At 62.7% G+C, this 13,535-nt stretch overlaps 2 protein-coding genes across 3 annotated transcripts; both read right to left on the bottom strand.

The window, feature by feature from the left end:
- Positions 1–10: 10 nt before the first annotated feature.
- PITHD1 (PITH domain containing 1) lies at positions 11–2,737 on the bottom strand. Its single transcript, XM_032202293.1, has 6 exons — positions 2,546–2,737; positions 2,391–2,434; positions 2,222–2,299; positions 1,199–1,303; positions 573–681; positions 11–200 (listed from the first exon to the last, which is right to left on the bottom strand). Exons 1-6 carry the CDS (start codon positions 2,735–2,737, stop codon positions 99–101), a joined length of 630 nt encoding a protein of 209 aa, XP_032058184.1. The 3' UTR covers positions 11–98.
- A 677-nt stretch (positions 2,738–3,414) lies between these two features.
- Positions 3,415–12,845, bottom strand: ELOA (elongin A). 2 transcript variants are annotated; one of them, XM_032202113.1, is made up of 11 exons: positions 12,713–12,845; positions 11,071–11,127; positions 10,398–10,516; positions 8,368–9,583; positions 7,334–7,448; positions 6,807–6,959; positions 6,489–6,586; positions 6,036–6,216; positions 5,478–5,589; positions 5,031–5,182; positions 3,415–4,432 (listed from the first exon to the last, which is right to left on the bottom strand). In XM_032202113.1, exons 1-11 carry the CDS (start codon positions 12,782–12,784, stop codon positions 4,371–4,373), a joined length of 2,337 nt encoding a protein of 778 aa, XP_032058004.1. In that variant the 5' UTR covers positions 12,785–12,845; the 3' UTR covers positions 3,415–4,370. The 2 variants fall into 2 exon arrangements, with proteins under 2 accessions (XP_032058004.1, XP_032058002.1); XM_032202111.1 differs by having other exon boundaries at positions 4,012–4,432; positions 6,807–6,962.
- Positions 12,846–13,535: the final 690 nt, after the last annotated feature.

The raw sequence follows: 13,535 nt of genomic DNA, 5'->3' as shown, positions 1-13,535 counted from the left end.
CAGCGGCGGCTCCGAGCCCGGTTCCTTTATTGGCAGCGAGGGGGGGGGCGGCACCGGGGCCGGTACCGGGCCCCCCCCCCCCCCCCCTCCCCCGGCCGCTAGGAGATGAGGTGCGCCTGGGGGGTGACCTGCTGCAGCCGGTGGTCGGCCGGGTTGGGCGCCGCCTCGTAGCTGCAGATCGTCACCTCCTGCCGGGCCGCCTGCGGGGACACGGCCGGGAGGCACCGACACACCGGACACACCGGCACCGAGCGGCACCCCTGGACCCACCGGCACCCGGCGCTGCCCCCCACCCGCTGCCCACCCCCGGCCCGCACCCCTCGCCGTGCCACCCGCCCCCTCCTCAGCCAGAGCCCGCTGTGAGCTGTGCCTCCAAGCTCCCCTTACACCAGGAGCCCCCCTTACAGCTCCCCCCTTACCCCCGTAGCCCCATTAAAGCTCCCCCCTTACAGCAGTTGCCCCACTCAGGCTCCCCCCTTACACCAGGAGCCCCCTCACGGCTCCCCCCTTACCCCAGTTGCCCCATTCAGGCTCCCCCCTTACACCCCGAGCCCAGCCCTGCCCTCACCCACCTCTGTCCAGTCTCCCTTGAGGCCTATATAAAATATTTTTGTTGTCTCTGCCCCGAAGTTCTTCGGGAAGTGGATGGAGAGGTGGCTCACGCTGGAGAAACGGGCAACTCTGCAAGGAAAGGCGGCCTGAAAAGCTCTGCCTACAGGTAGAGGTACAGGCACAGGCACAGGCTGTGTTTGCTGTGCTGCCGCCTCCTCCCCGCGTGAGGCCCTGGCCCCAGCTGGGCTCTGAGCATCGCTCCCACCACATCCAAGTCAGACCTGGGGGCAAATGAGGGAGGGGGCAGGAGGAAGGAGCAGCTTCCCTCATCCTTGGGGTGCGCAGGTATCACCCCGGGCAGCGATGAGCTGTCACTGGGGGCAGGACACTGGGACAGTTCTGCTCCCCACAGAGCCTGGGCCATGAGCCATGAGCAGGGGGCACCACCGTGCTGTGGGAGGATCTGCCACGCCTGGGGACCGCAGCTCTCACCCGACAAGGGCAGGACAGAGCCAGGGGAGAAAAAGTCTGTGGTGGGCAGCAGGGAGCTGCAAGGGAGGGAACTGCCCCCGCTGACACTTTGCTGAAGCCCAGCCACTCGTCAGCGGGCTGCAAGGGGGCAACACCCGCCCGCCCGCCCCCGTACTTGGTGGGGTACTCCAGCTCGCCCGTGGGGTCCCGGTTCAGGCTGAACATCTGGTCCGGTTCCCTGGCTGCATCATCGAAGGACATGTGAGGAATGTTCTTGAACCTGGGAAGAGAGGAAGGAAGGCCAGGAAGTTATTAAGTGCACATCAACTAATTGGTTTCCTCCCCGTTCATTAGCACTACCCGGACTCTTCTCCACAGTAACCCGCCGGACTTGCTCTGCCTACTACAGGAGGAATTACCAACGCCACCACAATGCATCATCATGTTCCAGAACACTCACTGCCCTGCAGAAATACCCAGCAAGAGAGCGAGGAGCAAAGCTGAGGAGACGCAGATGTCAGCACGCGTGGGAACGTGAAGGAGCCCAGGCTCTGCTACGGGGGAGCGGCCGCCCCAGTACGGGGCTGGGCACCAGTTCCTGCTCCTCAGCTGGTAGCGAGTTACAGCCGAGCGCAGCGCCGGCATTTTTGGTTGTTACAAAGGAGTAAAAGAGACCAAGAGCAGGACCAGGAGCCTCTTGTCCTGCTCCCATGTGCAAAACAAGCCCTGACGGCGCTTCACATCCATGTTCATGGCACGGTGAAGGGCAACAACCTGACAGTGGTGGCTCCCCCCCCCCCCCAGCAAGAACGGCATGCTCAGTGCTCGTTCATAAGGAAAAAAAAAGCAGCAGTGAGGAGCCCCCCCCTGCAGGAACCAAGGCAGGGCTGGGCAGAGCCCCGCAGGCCTCACCTGGGGCAGGACACTGCCACGGCCCTCCCCTCCTGCAGCATGACCCTTCCCCTCCCCGGCCCATTCACCCTCCTGCAGCCCAGCAGCTGGTCCCCTGTGGGCACGCAGGCAGCGTTTTGCCTATTGATTTCTAACGTTTTGCCTATTGATTTCTAATCCCAATTAGCGCTCCTTTTCTGGAGCAATGCTCAGCGAGCAGCCGCGGTCTCCCCGTGCAGGTCCTGGCTCCGTTCTCAGCCCCCCCGTGCCGGGGGTCTCCCTGGCAGCGCCCACCCTCGGGACTTACAGCCGCATCTCCGCCGGGTGCGAGCCGTCGTCCTCGCCCATGACGATGACGCCTTTCAGCTTGACGTTGCCGGTGAACCTGGGGGGAGACGCGGGGGGTCTCGGCGCTGCCCCCCCCGTGCCCCCCACCCCGCCCCTCCCCGGCCCGGTCCTGCCGGGCCCGCACTCACGGCACGTTGAAGAGCAGCTCCGCGTCCTCATCGCTCTCCACGAACTGCGGGGACAGGAGCGGGGCGGGGAGGGGGGGGGGGCTCATAACGGGACCCGGGCACGGCGCAGCCCCGGGACCCCCCTCCCAGGACCCCCCCTCCCGGCCCGGCCGCACCTTGGTGCGGTCTCCGCGCTCCTCCCAGGCGCGGAAGACGAGGGCCCCGCTGCCGTCGCGCCGCTCGTTGAGGCAGTGCAGGCGCTGCCGGTCGATCCGCAGGTGCAGCCCCCAGCCCGCGCCCCCCGCCCCGCCGCCCCCCTCCCCGCAGCAGCAGCAGCGCCCAGGGCCGTGCGCGGGACCCTGCGCCATGGCCACGCCCCGCCCACACCGAGCCCCGCCCACAGCAAAACCACGCCCATCCCTTCCACGCCCCGCCCACCCCGTACTCACTCCGCCCACAGCCTCCACGCCCCCAGCCCTAAACCCCGCCCACCTCACGCCCCGCCCACGTTCCCATTTCCACGCCCCCTCCCGAGGCCCCGCCCCCTCCCTGCCCCCCCCCACAGCCCCCCCGCCCCCAGGGCAGGGCCCCGAGCAGAGCCGGGCCCCGGCCGCCCCCAGCCTCAGCCCCCCCGGGCTGCCCCCCGGGCAGGCCCCGGCCCCCAGCAGGCCCCCACCCGTTACAGGACACAATTTGGGGCTTCCCCTCTGCCCGGGGGGTTCCGGCTCCCCCCGTCACAGCCCCACGCGTCCTGAATCCATCCTGAACCCCCCCCGGTGCCCCCCGGCACCCCCAGGGCCAGGGCGCTCACCCCGCCCGTCCTCGCGGAGCTCCTGTGGCACCGAGCACAGCCACCCGCCTGCAGCTCCCACCATGGGGCCCGTCCCGGTGAGGGCAGCCCCCCCCCCCCCGTTACCCACCTCCAGCCCAGCGGGGGTCGGTTCAGAGGCTGAGCCCCTCGCTGCTTCCCAAGCAAACGCACAGGGGCAGCACGGGATGTAAGCGCCAGCTCCCACACTGAAAATGAATCCTGCCCAGTCCCACACAGAAAACAAGATAAATTTATTCCTTCTTTCCATTAAAAGAGGCAAACAATGCCTGCAGTAATATTTTAAAAACATTTTCAGTTCCAGAGGCAGACAAAGTCCACTCCCTCCAAATTAAAAAAGTTAAAACGTTCATCGGTGCACAGAGATTTCTCCCCAACCCCTCAAGGTTTTATTCCCGGCAGCCAGCAGAAGACGACAGCAGCAGAGGAAGAGCCCCGGGGGCTCCCCGCACCCCTGCACCACCGTGAGCTCTGTACGAGATCTACAGGACCAGCAGAGAGAAGGTGGAGAGCTACGAGTTTATTAAGATATACGATCAGAGAGCAAAGCCTCGGGACGTGATGCGCTTGCCAAAGGAGCGATGAGCAAAGGGCCACCACTGCCACCTGTCCCGGACAGCCCGGGGGCAGCCGGGGCCCTGCAGGTTCGAGGCCGCGGGGAAAGGCCCCAGGGAGCGGCTCCCCGCGGCCCCCAGCGCCCACCCGGCCGATTCCTGCCCGCTGGCCAGGAAGGGCGGCCCTCGGGCTGGGCCGGGAGGGGGGAGACTACTGGGAGCAACATAAATAGTACCGGTGGGCTAGGGGGGCAAGGGATTAATTAAAACCTTTTCATAATTTATTAGGAGGTTAAATAGTAAATAGTCTCTGGATTTCCCACTCTCAGCAGGTGCCAAGACTTCACATTTCCTCACGTCTGGAGATTCTGTACACCCTTCTTTTGACAGAAGACAAGGCCAGAAACGGGATGTCAGGGAGAAGGGAAGTGGGCTTGACACAGAGGAAGGGACAAGAATAAAAGATAAAATACTGTGCTGTCATCTTGTGCAGATCGAAGCCTCTCCCAGCAGCTGCAGCCTCCGCAGAGTTCAAGGGACCTGGGCTGTTCGGGTACCTGCTTCCCCTTCAGTGCCACTTCCCCACGAGAGGGAATTTCCCAGCTCTGCGCTGCAAACTTATCTCCGAGAGAATCTATTTTTAAAAGCTTTGATAGTCTTTGCCATCATGGGTGCAATTTCTGCAAAAGAGAAGAAAAGGAAACCAACGTTAAAGCGGAGGTGAGGCGAGGAAAGCAGACGGGAGGCGTGCAGCGCTGTGCCCTGACGGCTCCCGTCCTATTTTCGGGTCTCAGACCCAGGAGGGCCCACGCTGCTTTCGGCACCGCGGCAACAGAGCCTTGGTTAAACTCGCTGCTGCCTTCCCAGAGGAGCAGCACCACAGTGTCCTTATCACAAAGAGCTGCATGGACACAAAGCACAGGGCAACGTGCAGGCTCCTGGCCTCGCTGGGACCCTTAGGGACAGGCTGATGCAGCCATCGGGGACAAGCAGGTGAGTAAGGCAGACACACAGGAGCATCGGCTTCCTTAGGCGCTGCCAGGACTTCTGGAGAGCCCAAAAGCAAACCCAAACCTCCACACCCTGACTCCAGCTGCTTCCCTACGCTTCTTGTGAATGAAGTTTGAAAAGGCTTCACCCTGCTCCCCCTCGTGGAGAGGGGAGGCTCCCGGCACCAGCCCCCGGGCACAGCCTGCATTGCTCTGCAGCAGCAGCAGATTCCTGCACGCCTAAGGGAGGAGCTGCAGACACCAGGGACATCCCGTGGCTGGTACTCACTCTTCACTGGTGGCTTCCTGGGGTCGTAGGAGGGGAAGGTGCTACCTGACGACGGGACAGAATGGGCACTGCTGGTGCTGGGCCCGTCGTAGGACTGCTCCTCGCTCACACGAGCGTGGCTTTTGCCAGATGTGCAGAAGACTGGTTTTACTCTGAAACACAGAGACAGGACATTTCAGTGGAGGTGTTCCTGGGCTTTGCTGCAGCCATTCACACACCAGCCCCACTGCTGACAGCAGCACGGCTGCTGCTGCGTGGAGCCAGCACCAACCAGGACCTCAGCCCTTCCCAGCAAGAAAGAGGCTGTTACAGTCACAAGCTTACTGCAGAAGGATCCCCCAAACACACAATTTCCTTTCTTGCCAAGAGGCAGGGGTCAGGGGGAAGCTGGCAGAAGCCCAGAGGAGAAAAGGCCCCAAACAGTCAGTGCTGCTGGGAAACACTCACTTGGTCTTCTCCGGCAGAAGAGCCCCTCCGGTCCCAAACTTCTCCTGTCGTCTCCGCACGTCCCGAGGTGGCTTCACCGCGGAGTTCACAAAGGCCATTTTGGCCACTCTGCCTACAGGCGTCCAGAAGGAAACAGTGCTGAGATCCAGCCTGACACAAAGGAGGCTCTTTGGTATCTGTCTCACTGCAGCAAGCTCCCAGCACCTTTCCCCAGCTCGTCCATCCCCACAGCTCAGCTCAGAGCCTCCTCCTCAGGTCTGCACCCTTGCAGTCACACTGCCTGTGACGGGTCAGACCGAGGCCAGCTGTTCTCATTCTGTTCACCAAAACAAATTTGTCCTTGCCGTAAAACACTGCCCTGCCTGCCCACACCATGGGAGAGCTCTGGAACCTGCTAAGCCATTAAGCAAGGGCCGCCACATGTTGAACAGGAGTTAAACAACTCCTGACTTGGACTAGATTCAAAGCAGCCACCCTGAGAGACCTTCCCCACAAAGGACCCCCCAGCAGCATTCCCACACACCCGGCTGTTCCCCAGGCCCTTCAGCCCCACGCCACCTTTGGGCTTGTTGGCGTGAGCGGAGCCGATGTTCCGTGCCAGCATGAGCAGCCGCTGCTCCCGTGCGTCGTGCAGGCGGAGGTACATCTCCCGCCAGGACTCAAACTCCTCTGGCTTCTCGTTCTTGAAGTCTCGGAGACAGTGATTGTGCCACAGCTGATCCGTATCCTCGATGAGAACCTGAAACACACCCACAGGTAACCCAGGATCCTTCCTGACACCTCCATTTCCCTGTCTCCACCACCCCTCCCCTCCCTCAGCACCACTGGAGCACCACAGCAGGCAGGGGGCTTGGGGCCAGCCCACAGCAGATGGCAAATCTGGGAAGTTGTGACTCGAGCAGGAGAATTCACACTTTTGGAGCACGTTGTTCTTTGCCATTCTGCTACCACAGACAGGACAGAACAGCTCGTCCGCGTGTCAGCATCCCTGCCCCAGGCCAAGGCACTCACATGATTGCATTCCTCGATGCGGTACAGTTGCTCTGGGGTGCATCTCTCCAACACTGGCTCCAGCACTGAGAAAGGGACACCACCCACTTCATAGATTGCTAGAGAGAAGCAAGATGCACACAGTATTTATCCCGCTCCTTCCTTGCCGAGGAAAGGGCTCGATACCCCGAAACGCAGTAGAAAAGCCAGCAGTGCTGCACGCTGCCACCCAGCACGGGGGGAGGGAAAAGGAACTGCAGGTGTGACACACACGAGGCACCGGGACTTCAGTGGGGAGCGAGGGCAGGGTGAGGAGCACAGAGCAGGAACCGTACTCACAGTCGATGTTGTTGCTGAGGACCCTGATGCACTGCTCGTGCAGAGTCATCATCTTCGGGAGGTAGGCGGTTTTGGAGCCCGAGTACACCTGCATCTTCGAATTCAGCCGTCGGCCCGTGAAGCCTGCCTCGCTCTCCTCCACTGGCGAGGACACTGCTGGAAGGAGCAAGGCTCGGAGTGAGGAAGGCACAGAGGAACAAAGCTCCCACCCCGACGAACGGCACAGGGGACGAGCCAGAGCCAGCCAGAAGCAGACTGATGGACCCAACAAGGACCGAGTCCTCCCGGAGCCCTGCCACCACTTCAGGGAGAGTGAGGCCAAAGCCCCAGGGAGGGTCAGCAAATATCTCCCTGAGGTGGTCGGGCAGGGGGAGCAGAGGAGCTCCGAAGGCCCCTCTGAGGCTTTCGACTGCTCCAGCCCAGGCTCCGGGCATCAGACAGGGCACCGGCCCCCAGCACGAGCCGAGCCCAGCTGCCACCCTCCCCCTGCCTGCAGCCCGTCCCAAACCCATTTCCTCCCACCCTACCTTTCCTTTTCGTCTGGGAGCAGGTGATGGACTCGATTGAGGGGAGAGGGCGGTAGTTGGCCTGGATGGGGGGCAGCGGGATGTCTGGCAACGTTGGCACCACATCTAAGAGGATCTGGGGGGAGAGGACGGACACGCAGTAAGCCGTGAGCGTTAGGCCCTGCCAGCGCAGCCCAGCAGGACCTGCACTCAGTTTGGTGCCCCAGGTAAGCACGGCGCTGCTCAGCCGGCTCCAGGGAGCAGCCCGGGTGGGCAGTGCTCCTGCCACATCGCTGTGACTGCCTGCGCTGCCACACGGAGCCAAAATGCAGGGTGGGAACCACCCAGAACCCTCTGTAACAGCCTCACCTGCTGAATTCAGCACTGAAGGACTCTGACAAGAGCCCCGGTCAGATGAACAATGCAAAGGTTAAAAAAAACACAACAAAAACACAGAAGAGGAAGCTGCCAAAAGCTCCTGACCCAAGCACTCGCTCACCTGTCCCGTCTCTTTCCTTCCTCCTCCCCTCCTACAGAAGGTTCAGCAGTGGTGGAGGGGAGGGGAACCTCACGCACCGGGGGAAAAGCTGGAGCCTCTGCACTGAATGCTTGTTAGAACGAACGGCAAGGGAGGATTGTGAAATGCTGCTAAGATTAACACTTTTGGAGGAGTTTACTCCAAAAAGTTTCAAAGTTGAGTAAAAAGGCTAAGTAGGAATGGTTTTACACTCTAACCCGTGCTTCTACACACAGCCTTGGCATCCAGGAGGCAAGGAACAGACAGAAGCACGCCTTGGTTGCCAGGTTCTCACACAGGGTCAGGCTTCTAGAACCAGCTGCATTGTATCACCAATTCTCCCATTTCTTCAGACCAACAGATTTAGTTAACAAAACTGCAGCACTGACGAAGATAACACAAACTGACAGTTTTAGCCCGATGCACAGCACTGCCCAGCACCTCGGGGGGAGATAACGAGCCCCAGACAGCAGAGGGCCGAGGACAGCCGACCCCGACCCCATCTGTGTCACTCCCCTGGGATCCTTCCGAGCCTTACCCTGTTTGGTTTAGGAGCCTCTGGTTGTTTCTTCTCTGCCTTTTTCTCACTCGTCCGTTTGTGGCTTGGGCTCTTCCGACTCGAGCTCGAGCTCTTGGTACTGGCTTTGGATCCGTTCTGTTTGCTGTGCCCTTGGTCTTTGTCCCCGGCTGGCACGGAGGGCTTGGCCACTTTCTTTTTCTTTTTCTGGGGCTGGTCATAACTGAGGTACGACTCAAAGGACATCGTGGGTTGTTCAAACTCATCCTCCACTTCCCCTTCCCCAAAACTTGAGGAAAAGCCCACAGATTTTTTGTCCGCCTCAGAGGCTTTGTGCTTCCCCTCGGAAGTTTTTAAGCTCCCAGAACCCCCCTTCTCTTTCACCCTGTTTGAGGAGTCACTCTCAGCTTTCCGTTTCTCCCGCTCCCTGCTCGATGTCTCCAGGCCCGGCTTGGATTTTTCCACCTTGCTTTTCTCGGGGTCCTGGTGCTTCCTCTTCTTCACGTGGTTGTCCGGGGACTCTTCCAGGTGCGGCTGCACATGCAGCTTCTCCTTCCTGGAGGAGCTGCTTTCTCGGCCCTTCTCCTTCCTGGTGCCGTCCGACGTCCTCTGCTTCTCCTTGCTGCACCCCGCCACGGGGCTCTCTCGGAGCTGCTCTTTAAAGGCCGCCTTGTGCGACCTTTCCGGGCTGAAGGCAGAGGTCCTGTCCTCCAGCCGGCCGTCGAGTCGCTGCCTCTCCTTGTGAGAAGCCTTGTGCTCTTTGTTCCGACTCACGCTCCCTTTGTCGTGGGACTCCCCGGGGTTCCTCTCTCGGCCTCCCCCAAGCTTCTCCTGAAAGCCGTGGCCTTTCCCAGCCTTCTGATGAAATCCCGCAGGTTCTTCCTGCTCCTCGGAGGCGTACGGGTCTGTGTCCATGTCCTGAGGGCTCTCGCTGGGCGCAGGAGACGCAGCGTGTCCATAGTCTGAGTACTCTTGATCTGAAGAGAGCACTGGGGAAGATCTGCTCCATCCCTTATCCTCCTGGCTGCTATAGTCATAAGTCTCGTGGGCCCTCTCAGGCCCCGAATACCTTTTGGACTTCTTTTCCCTGTGCTCTGGGCTATAGGACTGGCTGCAGGAGGGCTGGAAAGGCTCTGAATAGTCCTGGTCGTGTTCCTCATCCTCCCTGGGGGAAGGTTCTCGTTTTTTCCTTGAGCTGTTCCTCTCGTAGTCACGGTCTTCAGAGTCCAGGTTATTCCTAAAGGGGTGGGAGAACAAACGAGTTAGGGAAAGGTCTCAGTGTGAACAAAAAGAGCTACACCACGGACAGCAGGGCTGGGAATCTGCTCGAGGGGACTAAAATTGGGTTTGGCACTTCTGTGGCAGGAGCATTCCTGTCCCCGTCACGGCACTGCTCAGGGCTTTAGGAACTACACGTCTGGAGCAGGAGCTGGGGAAGCACTTCTATTAGGGCCAGAGACGAGCAGAGACAAACGTGCACGAGACCTCTCAGCACCCCCACAGCCCAGTGCACGGCCTCCAGGTCACCACTGACAGCCTGCAGGGATACCGGAGCCGCCCAAGCCACCATCAGTAACCGGCTCTTTATCAGCCACACTGAAACGATCTCACTGCAGCTTTCAGCACGGCTTTGTCACCGCAGTGTGGCTGCTGGCCTCAGCTTTCCTTTTCCATGGGATTCGGGCACACAGCAGCCTTCTCCCAGAGCCAGCCGCTGCCCTGGGCCTGGAACTCCCTCCCCTCTCCTGGGCACGGCGAAGCGGGCAGGGAGCTGACTGCACCTCCTGCCTCAGCGAGGGCCTCTCTCGGCCTCTGCCGTTAATCTCCCCATCAAACTGCTCTCACATAAAACTGGGGCCCTGCCTTCCCTCCGAGCTGCAGCTGCCAGAACCCAGTGCCCCGTGGCTGCCGCGGGCAGGAGCTGTACCCCGAGCCCAGACAGAAGGGCCCGCAGAGCTCACACACTACAAGCTCTGCCAGAGCAGTTCCTAACCTCCACTGCAAAGCCTCCGCAGAGCTCACCGTGCAGCCAACCGAGCGGGCTCACCCACCTGTCTGCCTCCTGCGGGACCGGCACCAGCTTCTTCCACCTGGCCACCAGGTTCTTGGCGAAGTCTCCCACCAGCTCGTGTTTCCGCAGGCCGTTCACTGTCTTCCCCACGCCCGTCTCCTTCAGAGAGAGCCAAGACATGAATTCACCCCGGCACAACCCACCCTCACCTCCGCTGAGCGTCCTACCAAGCGCTACCTATCCCCGCCAGGCAGAACCGAGCTTCCCTGCAGGAGCAGCACAGGCACCACGCAACGCGGTACGGTTTCAGCAGACATTGTACACTTTACTACAGTTCTGTAAAGGAAACAAGTCTGCCTTAATCAAACGCTCATGACTTAGTTTAATAAGCTACCTTCCTATTTCCCATAACTGTTTGAAGGCACTGATGCTTCCAGGGCTTCGCAGCTCCTACCGGTGACCGGAGTGGCACGGAGTTAGGGACTGCTCTGCCCCCCACGCCCCGATCCAGCTTTTGGGAGACCAGAACCACGCCCTGCCCCCTGCAGCCCCACACTCGCTTTGTGCCTGGCGTTGTGAGAACCCAACCAGCAGCAGCAGCTCTGGGACCCCGCGTTGCAGCAGGAGGCTCGTGCAGCGCGCCCTGCTCCAGGAGCGCAGCTACCGGCACCCAGCAGACACGGTGAGAGCACGAGGGGTTTCACAGCTCTTACCACGAGGATATCAACTGTGATGGGCAGCTCCGACAGCCTCTTCAGACTTTTCAGCAGCTGCAGAGACAAGAAGGGAAGGGTTCAGGCTTGTCACAGAGCCACAAACTGTGATGGGTAAGGAATAAAGCCCTGCGCTGCACGGGAGCTCATCGCACGGACCCGAGCAGCAGGCGACTGGTCACTGCCTCCAAACCAAGCCCTCAGGGAGCTGAACACAGGGACAAACCGTAAAGAAATCGTCTCTTCACCTGGGAGAGCCTCTGAGAACCTTGGAACACCCAGGTCGGAGCCCTTCCTACACAGAGGACGGCATCCTGGCTGGCTTACGGCACGGGGAGCAGAGGCACCACACCTCACCCCCAGAATGGTGCTGAGAGTCGGGTCCCTTGGCAAGGGGAGGGGGAAAGTGACACAGGTGAGACCTTCCTGGAGCTCTGCAAACTGGGGAGGATTTCCAGATGCTCTTGAAGACCTCAGGAACCCCCCAGCTCCTCTGCGGACGCTCCCTGGGCCGGCACCACTGGCAGCCCCTCAGCTCTCAGCTGCTGCCTGCAGGCAGCTGGAGGCAGCCGAGCCCTTGCAGCCCCCTCCTTTCCCTTCCCCGAGCCCCAGAGCAGGACGCCAGCTCCCATCCCGAGGCCCTGCCTGCCCCCACGCTGCCCCACACGCTGGGCACGCTGCTGCTGCCTCTGCATGGGCGGCTCCATGTCAGCGCTGAGCACTCACCCCTGCACCAGGAGTGCTCACACAGCTCGGAGCTGGCAGAACTCTCGGCCAGGCTGCAAACCTGGGGGTGCCGCAGGAAACCCGGCATTTGGTGCCCGCACTGCCCGTACGGCACCGAGCTGACGGCCGTGACACCGGACCTGCCCTGGCACCGTGCAGGAGCCCGGCCCGGCAGCACCAGGCAGGGACGGGGCTGGGAAACCCAGCGCGGGGCAAAGCTCGGCTCAGTCAGCCAAAAACTGAAGCTGTGCAAACCGCGTGCAGGTACCCCCAGCTGACAGAGCTTTACCGTGGGCAGATCGGTTCCTCCCTCCAGCAGCCGCTCAGCCCCCGTTACACCGCTCACAGGGGCCGGTCCCCAACCCCCTCGCCCGCGCCACCCTCCTGCCCGTGCTGCCTCTGCCCCCCCCAACCCCGGCACCCCCCTGCTGAGGGCAGAGACCACCCCGGGGCAGCCCAGGTGCCCAGCCCCCCGGGCACCCCGTCCGAGCCACGTTGGCAGCGCCCGGTGCCGTTTTCCCAGCTCGGTGCAGTTGTTTTCCCCCACAGACCCCCCCCAGCCCCGCACGGCACCGGGCACAGCTCCGCCAGCGCTGTGGGAGGCCGAGACCGGGCCGGGCCGGGCCCCCCCCGGGCAGAGACGGGCCCGGGGGGGGCCGGGGGGCGGCCGGTTCGGCCCCACGGCTCGCAGGGCCCCAGGGGCGGCCGCGGGGCACCGGGAGCGGGGCTCCGGGAGGGGCCCGGCAGCACCCCCGGGGCCTCCCAGGACCCCCCCCCCGCCGAGGCCCGGCCCCGCTCCGCCCGGGGCCGCCGCCTCCCGCGGCCCCCGGCCCCGCCGCGCCCCGGGCTCGGCCCCGCCGCCCCCCCGGGTCATCGCCAGCCGCCCCCGGCCCCCCCCGGCCCTCTCCCCCGGCACCTTCTTGGGCTCGGAGCTCCCCGCGAGCCGCGACTGCAGCCGGCCCACGACTTCCAGCACCGACTCCGCCATGTTGACTGCTGGCCGGGCCGCGGCGCCGGAAGCGGCTTCACCGCCCGCTCGCCACACGGCGCCTCCCGGCCGCCGCCGCCATCTTGGGTGCGGGCGGGAAGCGGAAGTGGCGTCGCGCTGCCCGGCGGCGGCGGCCATGGAGGCTGAGGGCAGAGCCGCCACGGCGCCATCTTGGGGCCTGGCGCCACGGCGGGGGCTGGCAGCGGGCGGGGAGAGCCCGGCCCCGCCCCCAACAGCGCCAGGGGGCGGGGCACGGGGAGGGGGCGGGGCCTGGGCCCGGAGCTGCCCCCCCCGGGTCCGGCGCGGGGCCCGCGGGCAGCTCCGTGCCCCTGCTCCCTGCTCACCTCCTGCAAGGGGCTTTTACCAAATTTTCTCCTTTCTCCGTGGTTTTGTGGAGGTGTCTGAATGCCGGGAGGAGCACACGGTGCCCCCCGCTCCGTGCCCAGCCTTAACCACCCGTGTGTTGGGGCTGAGGCCACTGCCAAGCTTCAGACCGGGATCTGGGAGCACCCAAGAGCTGGATGTTTTTTTTTGTAGTCAATTTTCTCCCCTTTTACCTTTCTCAGGGCATTTCTCTGCAGTGCCCGTGCCGTAGGGCAGTACAGAGGCAGAGAGCACAACCAGTGCAGGCCCAACACCCGCTCCTCGGGGCCGGGAGCCCCCCTCAAGCACTCGGTGTCGCAGCCCCCCTCGTCCTGCTGCCCCAGTGCACGTCCCAGCAGCTTCCCAGGCCAGGGAGAGCCCCCACAAA

Source organism: Aythya fuligula, chromosome 23 (genome assembly GCF_009819795.1).
Source record: "Aythya fuligula isolate bAytFul2 chromosome 23, bAytFul2.pri, whole genome shotgun sequence".
Lineage (NCBI taxonomy): Eukaryota > Metazoa > Chordata > Aves > Anseriformes > Anatidae > Aythya > Aythya fuligula.
This window is presented reverse-complemented; position numbering and strand designations above follow the sequence as displayed.